The sequence below is a fragment of the Symphalangus syndactylus genome, chromosome 19 (genome assembly GCF_028878055.3).
Source record: "Symphalangus syndactylus isolate Jambi chromosome 19, NHGRI_mSymSyn1-v2.1_pri, whole genome shotgun sequence".
Lineage (NCBI taxonomy): Eukaryota > Metazoa > Chordata > Mammalia > Primates > Hylobatidae > Symphalangus > Symphalangus syndactylus.
The window spans coordinates 89,893,334-89,911,892 of record NC_072434.2 but is presented as its reverse complement, the minus strand read 5'-3'; the positions used below and the strand labels follow the sequence as shown (position 1 = coordinate 89,911,892).

The 18,559-nt window shown below is 44.9% G+C and overlaps 1 protein-coding gene across 2 annotated transcripts in view; it reads right to left on the bottom strand.

The window, feature by feature from the left end:
• Nucleotides 1–18,559, bottom strand: part of KIF26B (kinesin family member 26B) — a 580,448-nt gene that overhangs the window by 173,319 nt on the left and 388,570 nt on the right. For both annotated transcript variants that reach the window (XM_055233556.2, XM_055233557.2), the window contains one exon: nucleotides 8,548–8,731. In XM_055233556.2, coding sequence (XP_055089531.1) covers nucleotides 8,548–8,731 — 184 coding nt within the window. The remainder of the gene's footprint in view (nucleotides 1–8,547; nucleotides 8,732–18,559) is intronic.

Genomic DNA, 18,559 nt, shown 5'->3' with positions numbered 1-18,559 from the left:
ATTACAGGCGCCTGCCACCATGCCTGGCTAATTTTTGTATTTTTAGTAGAGACAGGGTTTCACCATGTTGGCCAGGCTGCTCTCGAACTTCTGACCTCAAGTGATCCACCCGCCTCAGCCTCCCATAGTGCTGGGATTACAGGCATGAGGTAGCGTGCCTGGCTCACATTTTCTTTACACACGTCCTTGTGATGACTTTCCTGTCCAGTAACCTCTAATGGAGAATATTCTCCTAATTGTTCCCACTCTTTGCAAGAATGCGGACTGCTAAGTTCAACAGTGGCATGGCATAGAAGAAAGCCCCTGTGACTGAGGTCTTTCAGGTTTGCCCCAGAAATGGCATGGCCCTTATGGCAGCGCCGCCTGCGCTTCCTGAGCTCCGGGCGCCTGGGGTGGTGCTAGCAGCATACTGCGCATGTGCGGCCCAGAGGCTGGCGAAATCTACATCCGTGGGAAAAAAGAAACCGCGAAGATTAAGAGTCAGAACATTTTCCCCAAGTCGCCTTTCTCTTGAGGTGTCGGTTGAAGGAAGGCTCAAAATAAGAAATAAAGGAAGAAAGGGAAAACCACCATCACCACCAACTCTACGTAAGCTTAACTAGGGAGTTTAACGTCACACGAGTTAATTTCCCAGAAGAGCTAACAATTTAATTTACAAAGCTCTCAGGCTAGCTATAGTGATGAACAGGTTTTATTTGTGCCGTTCCCACCCCCTCCAACAGTGAACCAAAATAAAAGAGAACTCACAATTCGCTTGTCCCAACTTTAGTGTTTAAGGATGAAGCTGTGAGTGTAGTGGGATCTAGCGGGATCCAGAATCTACCGGGATCTAGTGGGATCCAGAATTATCCATCACATTTGAATTCTTTATGAATACTTGAAGTAAAGATATTAATTCTGGCTCAGATCTTTTCTATTCTCTTTGGTCATGCTTCAGGATGAGGAAGGACGGCAATAATAATGAGGAATTGGACAATTTGTGTGTTGTGTAAATAAAATGCACCTTGGTGGACTGAAAGGCATGAGATTTTCCCCTGGATATATTCTGGCATCACCTCCTGAACAAGAGAAGGCTAACCCCACTGTTTCTACCTGTTGCCTAAGTGAATAACAGCTAGAGAGTACCTTTTTTAAAAACAGTATTTTAGGGAGGCTGAGGCAGGAGAATCACTTGAGCCTGGGAGGTGGAGGTTGCGGTGAGCCGAGATAGTGCCATTGCACTCCAGCCTGGGCAACAAGAGCGAAACTCCGTCTCAAAAAATAAAAATAAAAACAAAAACAAAACAAACAACCAAAATAAAAAATAAAAAAAACCTACAGTATTTTAATCTAATTCTAAAAATCTTGTTCTCCTCTTCCTATAAGCAGAATGTAAACTGAACAGAAATCTTGTCTTTCTCTTCCATACAGTGTCACAAGGACTTAGTAACTGAATGACTTCTCCCCTAAAAATGCTAATACATCTGTACAGGAAAAGGGTCTCTGCTAAAAAGCACACATGGTTGTTGTTTTTTGTTTTTTTGTTTTTTTTTTTTTTGAGAAGGAGTCTCGCTCTGTCGCCCAGGCTGGAGTGCAGTGGCACAATCTTGGCTCACTGCAAGCTCCACCTCCCAGGTTCACGCCATTCTCCTGCCTCAGCCTCCCTAGTAGCTGGGACTACAGGCGCCTGCCACCACACCTGGCTAATTTTTTTTTGTATTTTTTAGTAGAGACAGGGTTTCACCGTGTTAGCCAGGATGGTCTCGATCTCCTGACCTCGTGATCCGCCCGTCTCGGCCTCCCAAAGCGGTGGCTCACGCCTGTAATCACATGGTTGTTTTATTCTTTTTTTCTATGCTTAGTTTTACACACCAAACAAAGGAGAGCTTAGTTAAGCTAAATCTAGACAATAAAGGACCTAATGACATGAAGTACATGGTGTCTAAGTGTGTATATGTGTTTGTGAGACAGATTAGCAAATACAAGTTTTAATAGACACCAAAGTATGTTGTCACCAGGTTTGAAAAACAGTGCTGAATAAGAGACAGATGACTTAAAATTAATAATTGAGGAGAACAGAGAATAATGGCTTCTATTTTTATTGCATAAGAAAGATAATCCGGCCAGACATTCGAGTTTATTTCTAAATTGCAATTCTGATCAGCCCACCAAATTGCCTGCTTTGAGTCTGTACTGCTCAGAGAGGATAAATCTCCATCAAGCACTTCAGAAATACCCAGATGGATGGACATGGGTGGTGATGGGCATGGGTGGTGATGGGCATGGGCGGTGATGGGCATGGGCGGTGATGGGCATGGGCGGTGATGGGCATGGATGGTGATGGGCATGGGCGGTGATGGGCATGGGCGGTGATGGGCATGGGTGGTGATGGGCATGGGCGGTGATGGGCATGGGTGGTGATGGGCATGGGCGGTGATGGACATGGGTGGTGATGGCCATGGGCGGTGATGGGCATGGGTGGTGATGGGCATGGGCGGTGATGGGCATGGGCAGTGATGGGCATGGGTGGCGATGGGCATGGGTGGTGATGGAGATTCACTGTTAACAGACACCCCACAGCCCTTCTTCTGCCCAGACGAGGCTAGGCAGGCATCCTAAGGTTGAGAAGCAGCATTTATGGCACATGAGTGGTGGCTGAGGCTGAACGCCCGTCAGATATTTTCATGGGAGCTTAGAGTTTATGGAGATCAGGATATATCTTCCCCTTACTGTGCCAGAGCAGCCAACCAGTTCCTGTGTCCTGCCCCTTTCAGTGGCACTTACTACAGTACCTGAAAGACAGCAGGTCTTTATAGTGATTTGCTGAGTGAATCAAGTATGACAAGCCCTCCTTGTCCTATTCCCAGCTTAATTTTCCACAATTCCTCTTCCTGTTGCTCCATTCAATTTTTTATGTTCCTTCCAAATTCTAGAGAGTCTGTTCTCTTGATGCTAGGATTCACCTATCAGAATTTTCTGATATTACTCAAATATGTTTGGGGAGAAGAGGGGTAGGTGCTGATCACAGTTGTTCTTTTGAGGCATCCCTGGAGATTGTAAGAGAAAGATGGCTCCCTTGCCCTTCGTGCTTTATGTATTTCCCTTCAGGTATTCTTCTGGGAAGAGGAGAACCAACCAACCTACAGGTTGATTGTCATCAATCCAATATGACTGTCACCATTACCATTCTCACTTTTAAAAATGCTGATGCACCATGGTGTGGCTGCAGAGCCATATACTTAGCAAGTCAAACAGATAACATGCTTTGCTCTGGAAGCCTGTATTCCAAGACAAAAAGCTCTGACATTAAGCTCTGACATACTAACAAATGAACCTTAGACATAGATGTTAATTAATTGTGCAAACAAATTTCATGAAGAACGTTGACTGACTTAGGAGAAGGAACCGTTTTCAAACAGATTAGAAGCATCATTTACATATAAGCCAAGTCAGTGAAATATAAATGGGGACTAAGCTGCTTTGATCCACTGATCATCTTTATCTGTTTATTAAGAATATCTCTATAAGGCTACTTAGTAGCATAATTTCTTTATGTAACTTGAAAGTGAGACAGAATCATTTTAAGCCTACAATCCTGACTTTTCCTTAAATCACACTGTCCTTCATATTGGCCCAAATTGGTGAGCTTTCTAAGACTGACTGGAATAAAGCACTAAATTATAAATGCCATAAGGACAGGTGCTCTGCCTTGTCCATTATTTCAGACCTAAGCCTACTGCTCAGCACAGTACCTGACACATAGTAGGTGCTTAATAAATATTTGCCGTGGGCCGGGCATGGTGGCTCACGCCTGTAATCCTAGCACTTTGGGAGGCTGAGGTGGGCAGATCACTGGAGGTCAGGAGTTTGAGAGCAGCCTGGCCAAGATGGAGAAACCCCGTCTCCACTAAAAATACAAAAATGAGCTGGGTGTGGTGGTGGGTGCCTGAAATCCCAGCTACTCGGGAGGCTGAGGCAGGAGAATCACTTGAACCCGGGAGGTGGAGGTTCAAGTGAGCCAAGATTGTACCACTGCACTCCAGCCTGGGGGACAGAGCGAGACTCTGTCTCAAGAAAAAAAAAATTGCTGCGTATCAGGAAATGCTCTAGGGGCAGAGGATCCTGAGATGTTTTGTGTGTGTGTGTGTTTGTGTGTGTGTGTGTGTGTGTGCATGTGTATGTGCATGCCTCAAATCCAAGTACATGGAAGTTACCTCCATTTCTTCCATCAACATGGCCTCCAGAAAAGCTTTTGCCTCAAGAGGTGCTCAGTGCCCAGCCATGACTCCCTGGTGGTGGTTGGGAAGTGGGGTTATTGCTGGAAACAGCAGGGAGTGGGAAGGAGGGAAGGGATGGGATAGCACGCCTCCCTTCTCCCTCATTCTGTGTATCTATTCTTGGCTGTTATTCCCCTTCCTCTCCCAATCCTGACCCTGAAAAGTATGTCTTTCCCCACTGGACAAAGGCAACTGGCTCCCAATGTTATTTTGCTACCACTGCGGTTCCATGACACTCTTGCCTCCACCCCAAATTGTCAAGTGTCATGTTTATCTAGTGACAGCCAGTGATACAGTAGGAAATAAAATGGCCGAAAGGTCCTGACTTCTTGACCTGCTTCTGGAGTCACTGGAAAACCTGTTACCTTCACTGGGCCTCAGTTTTCTTATCTACTAAATAAGAAGTTGCTCTAGGGCCCGGCGCGGTGGCTCACGCTTGTAATCCCAGCACGTTGGGAGGCCGAGGCGGGCAGATCACGAGGTCAGGAGATCGAGACCACGGTGAAACCCCGTCTCTACTAAAAATACAAAAAATTAGCCGGGCATGGTGGCAGGCACCTGTAGTCCCAGCTACTCAGAGAGGCTGAGGCAGGAGAATGATGTGAACCCGGGAGGCGGAGCTTGCAGTGAGCCGAGACTGCGCCACTGCACTCCAGCCTGGGCGACAGAGCAAGACTCTGTCTCAAAAAAAAAAAAAAAAAGTTGCTCTAAATAAACCTATGAAATCCGTTCCTATGGAGGAAGACCTCCCAGGTTTCCAGAGGGAGGTGGTGGGTGGCTGAGGCCTGAGGGGCAGTGGTCGGGCTGGGTGACAACACTGTCACCTTCAGGGCCATCTCAAGCGTTGGAGATTCCTGCTCCCCTCCTCCACTCTAGGAGGCTCCAGGTCAGGTTTAAATAATCAATCAACTTGCTTTTGGGAATTCAATCAAACTTGTCTACCTCAAACCCGCCGATTTCTATATAGCGCCAATTATTTATGTTCTATATTAAACTCCACTGTATTTCTTGGTGATATTAAAATATAAATTATGCAACAGAGATAAATTGATGGAAATTTTTCCACATGGGTATAAAGAACTGCTGTTCCTAATGATGGTGAGATATCAGTGGAGGTGGAGAAAGCAGGAGTCTGGGAAGATGGGCCTTCGCCGAGGTCTGGCAGTTTGGCACCATATGGTAGGGCAGAGTAAGAGCATGCTGAAATGGGAGAACCAGATGCTCCGTGCAGGAAGAGGCAGGGTCTTGCTAACTTCTCACTTTTCTTTTTCTTTTTCTTTTTTATTGAGATGGAGTCTCACTCTGTCGCCAAGGCTAGAGTACAGTGGCGCAATCTCTGCTCACTGCAACCTCTGCCTCCCAGGTTCAAGCGATTCTCCTGCCTCAGCCTCCTGAGTAGCTGGGATTACAGGTGTGCGCCGCCACGCTTGGCTAATTTTTGTATTTTTAGTAGAGACGCGGTTTCACCATGTTAGTCAGGCTGGTCTCGAACCCCTGACCTCGTGATCCGCCCGCCTCGGCCTCCCAAAGTGCTTGGATTACAGGCATGAGCAACCGCGCCCAGCCAACTTCTTGTTCCGGTCATGGTACACATTCTCTCCAACTGTCACTTCCTCCCCCGCACTGTCACCCACGCCCCAGAAACCTGAACAGGACAGGAGGGTGGACTCGGCTGCCACGTGACCACTGGTCATATGGAAGCCACACCTTCTGTTATGTTCTGTGACCCCAGGCCAATGCCCCGCTCCAAGACACAGTCTCATGGGTGAACTCAGCGCTTTGATTGCATTTTGGATTGCAAATGAGTGAGAGAGATATCTTTAATTTAAAAAAAAATGTGAAATGCAAACTTTAGTTTACTAACAAGCATAACTCCTCATTGGAAGGCCCCGTACCTGTGGTCACTACATATGGTACATCATCAAATCAAGATTGGACCAGTGTCCTTTGCCCTCCAAACTATTTTTGTGTCAGTGCTGGGTCATCCCGCTGGCTGGGACACTCTTTCTGCTGTTTTGGTCCCTGGCCTTGGCACCCTGATGTCCTTGTCTCAGAATTCCAGGGAGGTCATTAGGGATAGAGGGGAGAGGTCAGAGCCACCTGAAGATGCATCCACATCAACCCTTTTAGGAACCACAGACAAGGCCAGTACTGTAGATGCAGGAGGATGGTTTCTGATGTGCTTCATTTTGAGGGGCCCTGGACAGGGCTGTATGGGGGTACATGAGCACCCCAGGTTGGCTAATCATCTGGCACCTTTTCAAGGAGATACCACTTAAACATCTGCTCACACTTATTCAGAAGAGAAGTGGGGTGTGGCTTAGAGCACAGAAGGGGAAGGTCACTGCACTGACAGCTTGATTTCACTGTGTCCAGGGCAGTTCAGCTCCGGCACTGAAGTTCCAAATCCCTCTTTGCAAAACAAGAGCCCATGTACACTTAAAAGCAGTTCAGATGGTACATTTTATGTTATCTGTATCTTACCACAATTAAAAATAAAAAAATGTAAAAAAGAATAGAAGATCCCTGCAGTTACTTGGACCCACCCTCCTTAGAAGGCAGCGAATCAACCATCCACGATCACACCCGTGTGCCCCTGTGGGGTACCATGGCCCCTCTTCGGGGGCTCCCACCCACTGAGTCCTGTCCTGGACAGGAGTCCTGGTCCACACTGTTTTTCCCACTTGCTTCCATGTCCAGTGATGCTGGGGCAGGCCGTGCAGATAGCCCAGGCCGCCGCCGCCCTGCATCCTTGGGTCTTACTTTACTGCTGGGCCTGGGAAAGCCCTCAGCTGAAAACTATCTGCCCGGCCCACCACCAAGGAAAGCTCCAGGACTGGGTGCTTCCCATCAGAGGAAGCATTGCTCTGTTCAATGTAAGTTTTTTAAAAATAGAGACACTCTGTGGCCCAGGCTGGAGTGCAGTGGCACGATCATTGCTCGCTGCAGCCTCAAACGCCTGGGCTCAAGTGACCCTCCCTTGTTAGCCTCCTGAGTAGCTGGGACTACAGGCATCTGCCACCGTGCCCAGCTGACTTTTAAATTTTCTGTAGAGACAGGGTCTTGCTATGTTACCCAGGCTGGTCTCGAACTCCTGGCCTCAAGTGCTCCTCTTGCTGCAGCCTCCCAAAGCTCTGGAATTACAGGTGTGAGCCACAGTGCCTGACCTATTCCATGTAATCTTGAAATTTAAACTCTTCTTGGGAAAAGTGCCACATGAAGTTAATACCTTCCTAACAAGGTGGTGAGATTGAGGGTGGGAGAGCATGGAAGGACACGGGAGAAACAGGGAAAGGAGAAAAGAAGAGAGGGTAGAGGGTGTAAGGGAAGACTCCAGAGAGACAGAGGCCTTCTGAGGCCCAGAAACCCAGGCATGACCATGTGTGGGTACCCAGGGGACTGGCAGTCTGCGATCTGAGCAAGTAAAATCTCAATCCGCACAGTTTAGTAGTTGCTCCAGAGCTTCAGCAAGACTAGCAACTCCAGCCAAACGAAGCCCAGGGCTGGAGTCAGGTTAAGTCTGCAAAGGACCAGTGAGGTCGTGTGCACCACTCCTACTTTTGATAAAAACAAAAAATAAAACTGCCACCTCTTTCTTTCACTACATGTTTGTATAAGCCCTGGCTTATTCACCAATGATGAGTAAACCGTAAGTTACTTCACCCAAACGCTTTTCTCAGAAGGGAGAAAGAATTTAGAAATGACATTCAAAAACAAAGTTAGCCCAAGTGTAGCTGAGCAACAGCTTGTAAGCACGATCCTACATCTCTTCCTAAGCATTTGTAACAATTCGCAATCGCACTTGTTGGCTAGAAAGGCATAACTGCAAACGCTCCACACAAATCCCCTCGGCGGTCTGGTTCAAAGCACAAATCAGGATTTCTCTGAAGAGGAGGGAAAAACCCGCAAGTGTCACAGGGAAATTATGAGGCCTCATTACGTCTCATTTCTGTACCTTGTACTGTGGCTTCCCTCGGTCTCCTACCCCTGCCTCGGTATTTCCTGCCTTTGTGTCTTTTCTTTAAATGGCCACGATTCTGTCAAACAATGCGAAGCTGATTTTTCCCACCAAAAGCAAATCAGATCTCTTACAATTTGAAGGTCCTAGTTTACTACTTAGTGTATGCAACCCATGACCATTTTCAGGACTTGCAAATGAATTTCATGTTGCCTCCTTTTCTCCCTGGCACCGTCTTATTTTAATACATTGGAGCCCTCATTTTCTTCTTCCTGAAACTTGATCCAGAACCTCGCACATCAGGCAAATGGCAGGGATGGTGGATGGTCCTACCTTGCCCAGCCCCGGGGTGTCCTTCACCTTGTTGACAGCCCTCAGCAGACAGGGCGGGGCTGGGGGAGGGGAGGTCTGCAGAATCCCACTGAAGCTGGTGGCAAAGAGCGGTGGCTCGGCAGCAGGAGAAGTGGAAGGCCGATGTTTCTTCTTTTTAGAAGACAGATTTAACTTCTGGGCAGCTCTGGAGGGGAAAACATAAAAAAGGAACAATAAGGGGAAAATGATTGTACAATCAGATATGCTAGGCTTATTTCGTTTTCTTTCTCTTTTTTTGGGGGGGGCTATCTTTTTTTTAAATTTTATTATTATACTTAAGGTTTTAGGGTACATGTTTTCTTTCTCTTAGAAAACCCCTCATTCTTCCTGAGGCCTAATCATTCCTTCTCTCCTCCTGCTCAGTGTCCTCTGTAGCCATCCCTTACTTAACAGAGTGAACTTAACGAGCTACCCAATCATTTATACAGCAAAAGGAAAAACAAAGCCATAAAATAGCAGGATTCTGCAATCACGATTTACAAAGAATTATTTGTTATCCACCAACATTCAGCTTAAGCAGGAACAAAGCCGGGCATCTTTGGGGATAAGGGCACCCATTAAGTTAATCACTCCACAACTTCTCTGGCATAAATTCAAGTGCGAGAGACCTCATGAGCCAATTTAAAAACTCTAACACCTTGTAAAATCCAAACCAGTCTGATGAAGAACCATGTGGAGACCAGTCAAGGCATGCTATGTACAGGGCACCGGAAGAAAAACACAAGCCCCAGTGCAACGGGAAAAATCAAACTGGTTTTAGAAATATAACACCAAATCAGAAGGTGAACTCCTGCCAGGGTGCAGGGCGCTGAGGCTATGGTCTGCTCACGTAGAGAAGAGGATATTGTGCAGGGAGGTCTTTAAATACAAAATGCAATTCATGGTCAAGTGCAAGGAGTAAGGGGTCAAAGCATTAAAGGGCGCATAGAGTGTGAAGGCAGAGAAAGGTGGGAGGGGAGGCTGTCAGCATCATTAATAACATAGGCTGTTCCAATGACATTGTCCATCACGCAAGAATCCTGTAACACTTAAAACATGATAACCTTGGCCAGGCATGGTGGCTCACACCTGTAATCCCAGCACTTTGGGAGGCCGAGGCAGGCAGCTCACCTGAGGTCAGGAGTTCGAGACCAGCCTGGCCAACATGGAGAAACCCCGTCTCTACTAAAAATACAAAAATTAACCGGGTGTGGTGGCACATGCCTGTAATCCCAGCTACTCGGGAGGCTGAGGCAGGAGAATCACTTGAACCCAGGAGGCGGAGGTTGCAGTGAGCCCACATAGTGCCACTGCACTCCAGGCTGGGCGACAGAGCAAGACTCCATCTCAAAAGAAAAAACAAAACAAAACCATGATAATCTTATTACAGAAAAGAAGAAGAAAACAGGGGAAGGGGCAGTGTGAGGCAAAGGCATTTCACAGACTCTAATATACTCACTTCTGGATTAATTCTTGATGTTTACACACTAAACTCTTATTCTAAGAATTCTAATTTCCTCATCAAATGTTTGAAATGTTTGAGCTGCTGCTTAAAATGAAAGGACCACGCTGACTTTATTCTACTGATTAAAACCTTATAATTCATCCAATGGTCTTACCAGTTGCAGAACACATCACGAGAGAGGCAGGTTGGAAAGACAAAAGCAACACCGTTTGCACCACCTCTCCCTCCCTGACCCCAGTCTCTTTTAATGGTCTGGGATAGTTGGTTTTAATTCTGTATCATAAGTGTCATTCTTTTGACAAATTCCGAGCTAAAAATTTGCCACTGCACAAATATAGCAAATGGTGTTACCGTTTCAAAGCTTAATTTTTCTCATCTGTAAAACTGAAAATCTATGTCACAGGAGTGAAATACAGGGAATGAGATAAGTGAGGAATTACCGATTTTGATGGGAAGATACCCTAAGTCACCCTATTGTGGGATGATTAGAAAGGGAAGGCACGGGACACTTTCTTTTCAATCAGTGAAAAGAAAAAACTAGGAATACTTTTTTTTCATGATTTCATTTCTATCCTTCCTGGCACTTTCCTTCTAAAATCAAGGGTGAAATGGAATTATTCAATGACTAGTCATTCCTTTTGAGATTCTCTCCCTAAATGAACAGCGACTCATCCCAGGTCAGTCATTGGCACAAAGCATCACGTGGCCTTCTGACACCTGCACGCACCTCTGCTCAGTGATCCCTCCCTGCTTGTAAGCCGGCCTGCCTGTGTCTCAGAGGACTAGAAGAAGAAGGAAGATAGTGAGCTGCTAGGAACTAAAAGGTGGTGTTTGTCCATCTACATTCAGGGTTCCTTTTCACAGTGTACAAAGGGCCAGGTGATGGCTATGGTTCCCACTCCCCTACCTGCTGGGGTTCCCAGTCCACATGGAGAGACAGACAGGGGAAGGAGTGACACTGAAAGGCAGCTTAGAACGGGCAGTAGCCTCATGGCTGTTTCCTTTTTCTTATCTCTGCCACCCATGCCCACCCCACACATCCCCTGATGTTTTCCAAGGAGAAAAGCAAAAATCCTTGAAAGTAAAGCACACTCCAGGATATCCCTCCAAGGTTTCCCTCCTCCCTCTCCCTCCTACAAACTTTCACGCTACTAGATCATTCCCAACAGCACATAGACACGTTCTTTCTCTCATCTTAAAACATAAAACACAAATCCTTCTCCTGATTCTTCTTCCGCAGCCAGCTACTGTTCTACTTCCTCGCCCATCTTGGCAGCAAAACTCAGGGAAAGTGTTGTCTGTGCTGGCCTTCTTCAGTCCCTCTCCTTCCATTATCTATAAGCTCATTTCATTCAGGCATGCGTCCCACGACTCATCTGAAACTGCTCGTCTGGGTTCCCAATGACCACCATGATTGCTCAAGTTAATGGTTCTCAGCCCCATCTTGACCTATCAGAGCACTGAGTAGGTCCTTCTTCCTTGATACACTTTCTACTCGGTTTCTAGGACACCCTGGCCATTCCTTTCCAGTTTCCTTTGCTGGTTCCCTCCCTTCTGCCCAGCTTCTTCACGATGGAGGCCTCAGGGCTCAGTCCTTGTCCTCTTCACTGCTTCACTCAACGGTGTTATCTTCCAGGATCACGATTTAAATAACATCCTTAATGCCTATGATTAATCAATTTTTTATTTCCAGCTTAGATCCCCCTCTGGAAATCCTTATTTATGTATCTAATTACCTCTTCAACAATTCCACTTGGATAGCTAATAAACATCTCAAGCTTGCCATCTCTAAAACTGAAGTCCTGATTTTTTTCCTGCAAAGCTGTTACACATTCAGCCTTTCCTGTATCACAAAATGGCAATTCCATCCTTCCAATGACTTCTTCCGTGCTGACCTGTCTTCTTCTCACACATCTAATCCATCAGGAAGTTTTGTTGGCTAAGACTTCAAAGTAGATCTGTGATCCCATCACCTCTCACCACCTTTACTACCATCTTGGTCAGAGCCACAGACTTCTCTTGCTGGACTGCTGCCACAGTCTCCTAACTTGTCTCCCATCTTCTGTACTCACTCTCCACCTGCCTATTCACCCAGAAGCCAGAGTAACTCCTTAAAAATTTAAGTCTGCTCAAAGCCCTCCCTTTGGCTCTCCATATCACTCAGAGTAAAAGTCAAAGTACTTGCAGTGGCCTATAAAGCCTACGTGGTCTGTCACTTCCCCCCATATCCCTCAGACCACCTTTCCTACTACTCTCTTCTTTGATGATTCTGCTCCAGTCATCCTAGCCTCCAAATACTCTTGGTCCAATCCCCATCTCAGGGCCTTTGCACAGGCTCTTGCATCAGCCTGGAATGCCCTACCCAGATGGAGATGGGCATAAGGGCTCACTCCCTCATCTCCTTTAAATCTTTGCTCAAATGTTACCTTATCTATGAACCTACCTTGCCCATCATGGCAGACAGTACTTTCCAAAGATGGCTGCATCCATGTGTCTCCCACATGCACTTCTTACAACCTGACATTGATACTCTCCCCTTGAGAGGTGGGGGTCTATGAACCCAAGCAAAACTCTGAAATTGCCCTGGCCAACATAATGTAATGGAAGTGATGCTGTAGAGCGTCTGAGCTTCAGATACAAAAGGCAGTAATGACCTCTCCCTGGCTCCCTTTCTTGAGACACTCACCCTGGGAACGCAGCTCTCATGCTGTGAGGAAGCTCAGGTCACATGGAGAGGGTCATGTGGAAAAGAACTGAGGAACACAGAAGACAGCCAGTATCAACTGCCAGACATATGAAGGAATGAGCCTTTAGAGGATTCCAGATGCCATCCTTCAAGTCTTCTGCCTGAGGTCCCAGACATCATGGAACAGAGACAAATCACACCCACTAAGTCTTATCTGAATTTTAGACCTCCAGAAACCTCGAGAGATGATAAATGATCATTGTTGCTTTTAGCCACTAAGTTTTGGGGATAATTTGTCACACAGCCACAGTAAATAAAACACCACTCACTCCCAGACTCCTAATTTCCATTATCTTGGTTGTTCACAACCATGACACCTGTTATCTTGTAACATAGCAGATGCTTTACTTAGTTACCATGTTTATTGCTTACGATCTGTTTCCCCTCTAGAATGTAAATTTTAGCAGGGAAGAGAGCTCACGGTATGTTTTGAATGAATGAATGAAGACTACAGGAGCTGGGGATATTTGGCCTGGAGAAAAGAAACCTGGAGAAAGAGGAAGGAAAGAGTCTTTGAAGAAAGCTCTCTTTAAAGAAATGAATAAATGACATGTGGAAGTATCTTTCAAGCAAGGATGCCAGATACTTTCATAAGCCATTTTTCTGAATCTCAGAAGCCCTGGTGAGGAGAACAATATTACCCCCATTTAACAGACAAACAAATGAAGCTCAAGGCAGTTAAATCCTGAGGCCTTTCTGACCTAGTTTGAACATCCAGCTGCCTAGATGCTAGGTAGATAATCTTAGGGAAGTTATCTAAATTCTGATAATGTTTATAAAGGCCTAAGCATAGTGCCTGGCACATAGTTGGCACATGACAATGCTATTATCATCATCATGACTATTATAAATATTATTATCAAGCCTCAGTTTCCACATAGTAAGATGAAGCAAAAATAATACCTACTGTTTTAGACTTTTTATGAGAATTTAATGACAGTACATGTAAAACATTTAGTACACTAATCAATGATGCTTTGAACGAATATAATAAATAATAAGTAGCAGAGCCGAGGCTGAATCTAGGTCTATGTGTCCTGCATTGTACTGTATTATATCTGAATAGGGGTTAAACCTATGTAATACAGGTACCAAAGCAGTAGGTGAAATGCAAAAGCATCTTTAGCTTGATAAGTATAAGAGACATTTTCCCCAAAATTGGAGTAACCCACTAGTGATGTGTTGGCTTCATAAAATAGTGAGTGTTTTTTGTCACTGAAAATATCCATATGGTGGGTAGAAAACCGCTTACCAGGAATACGAGGGAGAGGGATGCGTGCAGTGGGGAACCACCACCACTTCCAGTATAGAGATTCTGCAATGACTCCTGGACCCTACTCCATTTAGGAAAGCCTCTGTTGGCTTCAGTGCAGAAAAACAGCGATAGAGGAAGTCATCTTGAGAATGCATATAAAATTATTTTCTTAAAATGTGTGTATAAAATAAATATGTCAGGAAATTTTCAGAACACTAAAAATTAATATCATCACATTTTTATAGCCATAGATTCTATAATAGCATTTTATCTTTGACATCATGATAACCAGCTGTTTGATCTTTATTTTATATATTCCAATTTCTTAGAGGTCAGCAGCTTCCGTTCTTTTCACACAGCACTTCAATGACACAGAGAAGAGAAGGTTAAGGTTGAGAAATCATTTATGTATAATTTTATTATTCAGGGACATAAAGGAGAGGTAGTCACGAAAGAATTGAAAAGGTAAAGACGGCCGGGCGCAGCGGCTCATGCCTGTAATCCCAGCACTTTGGGAGGCCGAGGTGGGCGGATCACTTAAGGTCAGGAGTTCGAGACCAGCCTGGCCAACATGGTGAGACCCCATCTCAACTAAAATCCAAAGACTAGCCGAGCATGGTGGCACATGCCTGTAATGCCAGCTACTCAGGTGGCTGAGGTGGGAGAATCACTTGAACCTGGGAGGTAGAGGTTGTAGTGAGCCGAGATCGTGCCGCTGCACTCCAGCCTGGGCAACAGAGCAACACTCCATCTCAAAAAAAAACAAAAAGAAAAAGAAAAGGTAAAGACATTTTGACTAGAAGTATGTTATGTAACTAATGCCTGATAAGTTCTTTCTTTCATAGGAAAAAAAGAATGGGTTGTTTTATAAGATTTCCAGTAGCAGAAAAATTAACTTAAAAACTACCATAAGCAATATTTACTTGTCTTGTTCTTACCAAGATAGTACAATATGTTTCCTAAAGCTATTTATCCCAGCATACATCTTTAAACACCCATTAGCTTCATATAATTATCTGTGCCTTATTTCAAGGAAAAAGTCTCTCTAGCAGGATGAAATTAATATTTCCTGAACACCTATAAAAAAAAAGCAGGCCAGGCGCAGTGGCTCACGCCTGTAATCCCGGCACTCTGGGAGGCCAAGGCAGGCAGATCACGAGGTCAGGAGTTCAAGACCAGCCTGGCTAACATGGTGAAACCCCATCTCTACTGAAAATACAAAAATTAGCCGGGCATGGTGGTGCACACCTATAATCCTAGCTACTCAGGAGGTTGAGGCAGGAGAATTGCTTGAACCTGGGAGGCAGAGGTTGCAGTGAGCCAAGATCACGCCACTGCACGCCAGCCTGGGGGACAGAGCGAGACTCTGTCTTGGGGAAAAAAAAAAAAAGTGACGCCACACTGAGCATTATCAGGCAGCGAAGAGAAGAGCAGTAGCCTGTCCTTGGCTGGAACGTCCCAGTGAGCTCAGTCTTCCCTCTGAGTGCCAGTCCTTCCTCTCCATAGCCTCACTGAACTCACACAAAAGACAATACTCCTAATGCATCAATGTGACAATATCTGAATTCAAGGATCAGTTTAGAACTGAAATGACCTTCACATAGGATGGTTACTTGCTCTCATTGGCCAGATCTACCCAAACCTAAAAAATTGAGGTCCGTACTCATCTGGTGGATTCAATGGGTTTAAGTGCAGGGAAAGTCTTAGGTCTCAATTATATAGATTAGTGGGGAACTTGATTTTGACTTTTTTTTTTTTTTTTTTTTGTAATTGTGTAATAGACTATTTGTCAGACTATTACCCTGGATTGTGAGAACTGCAGGGTGTTCAAATGGAACACCCCTCATTCTAAGTGCATCTCATGAGAATTAAATTGAAATCTCCTATCCTTAGTGTCTAAAGATTACTAAAATATTGACTTAGCAATCTTTTAAAAATTATTAGCTTCATGAAGAATAGAACCTTCCTTAGGGCACAGACAGGAAAATCAGGCAATACAGTCATTTTTAAAGACCTCTATATCTTTAAAAGTTTCAGGAATACTGTGTGTTCCTAACCCTATCCTAGGAATATTTCATCTTGTCTGAGGGGTGCTCAAGTGTGCAATACTCAAATAGGTGAGTAAAATGTTTATAAAAATTAAGAGGTCATTTGAGCTCTACAAATCCAACTCAGGTAATTGACGAGTGAGATATCAACTGAAAAACTGTGAGACTCTCAGAGCTGCTGCACCTGCTGAACAGAAAGGGTCCCGACCCAGGACGGGGGTGGCAGATGGACAGTCTCCTCTGTCAGCATGTAAAGGACAATCCAGGCTGCCATTTCATGTGAAAATGGCCAGTGCTGCCGTGGGCTGCCATGGCTCACGTGCCATTATAGAACTATTTCCATGTTCCGAGGATTACGGCTGTCTGATAATGAGCAATGATATGAAAGATCACAGCAGCCCCTAGAAAAACCATCCAGTCAGTGACATAGGGGTAGAAGATAATAAAACAGATGATAAACAGCAGGGATAGGTAACAAGATCCTACGTTCTGAGGCAGAATTTCCAGACACAGTGAAGATCTTTATCCACATGTAACAAACACCATTAATGCTTTATTGTGAAATAACACCTACTTAAAAGTATTCGGGCATAGCCAAGAAGCATGCTAGTCATTCTGGAACTTCTCCGTGTCGGGAATAAGAGCATCTGCCTTCACCTTTGTATTTCCTAATTGGCTGTCAGGGAGGTCATTTCCATAGCTCTAGAGATTGAAAAGCATATGGGTTTGGGGTTTTTTTTTCTGATTTTTATGTAAATTATCTATTTCATTAGTGCAGGAAGGTAATTCATGACATGACTTCAAATAAAATGTTTACTGCTAGGAGGCAAACATGGTGGCCATTAGCCTCAAACAATATCATGTTAAAATACTACAGCCAGGCACTGTTATCATTTGGAAATGGATTCACATTTGCATGTTAATGCACAGTGTTAACCAGTGGAAATCATCGCTGTGAATTTACCCTTAAAAATTTTCCCCTCACGCCTGTAATCCCAGCACTTCGGGAGGCCGAGGCAGGCAGATCACGAGGTCAGGAGATAGAGAGCATGCTGGTTAACATGATGAAACCCCATCTCTACTAAAAATACAAAAAATTAGCTGTGTGTGGTGGTGGGCACCTGCAGTCCCAGCTACTTGGGAGGCTGAGGCAGGAGAATGGTGTGAGCCCAGGAGGCGGAGCTTGCAGTGAGCCGAGATTGTGCCACTGCACTCCAGCCTGGGCGACAGAGCAAGACTCTGTCTCAAAAAAAAAAAAGAAAAGAAAAAAGAAAGAAAAATTTTCCCATGCTTCAAGGACTCGTACAAGTTGCCCTCATCAGTGACTTCTGCCCTCGTGGATCATTGTCCTTCCTCTCGAAGTCTTAGAGCAGTTGTCTTTTTGTTGTTTGCTTTGTTTGTTTTTCTTAAGGACAGGGTCTCGCTCTGTCACCATGCTGGAGTGCTGTGGCACGATCATAGCCCACTGCAGCCTCAAACTTCTGGGCTGAAGTGATCCTAGAGAATAGCGAGGACTACAGGTGTGCACCATCATGCCTGGCTAATTGAAAAAGGTTTTTTTTGTAGAGACAGGGTCTCACTTTGTTGCCCAGGATGGTCTTGAACTCCTCACCTCAAGTGATCCTCTCATCTCAGCCTCCCAAAGTGCAGGAATTACAGGTGTGAGCCACTGCACCTGGCCAGCAGTTGGTCTTGAGATGATCTATCTTATGTTTTAATGCTTAATGAGACGGTGCTTGACCATGTGGCCTTTTGCTTCTGTCTCGCCACCGTCACTGCACTGTTCACTTATTCAGGGTCCATGCCATGTGTTTACTTTCTTCTATAGGTGCAGACCTGCCCTGTGGCTCTGTGCCCTGCTGGAGGACAGTACTTCTTAGTCAATCCAGCCTTTGGAATTATACTAACAGACTCAGAGTTCCAAGATTAAGTAGCCTGGAATTCTAGACAATGCTTAGACCCTGGATTTTTTTTTTCTTAAAACATTTTCTATATATCATCACATCCATCCTTAACCTGGCCCTGGGAGGCAAGCAGAGAAGGTATTTGTACCACACATTACAGGTTGAAAAAAAAAAAGAAGAAGGCTTGGCAAGTTCCCTGACTTTAGCCATGGCCACAGGACTGCTGACTCTCAGACCTGGGACTTGCATTCGTGTTTCCCATCCTCCAAATCCAAGGCCTTTCTACTACATCATGTTAATTTTGGTAAATGAAAGCAGTTACTTTATTTTATTTGGGCAAAATAAAACCAAATGATAATCATTTATCTAATAATGAAGAGAAAAAAACCATTTACATATTTTTGTATGTAACTCAAATCAAATTATATTATACATAAGCACTTACCAATTACTGATCTGGTTGCTTAGCAACATACCTCCATATTATAGGGGGAAAATGTCTCAGTACAGTGAGTTAGGTCGTGGCCAGAATTAGGATATAAAAGGGAAATTATAACAACTACTACCACCACAAGA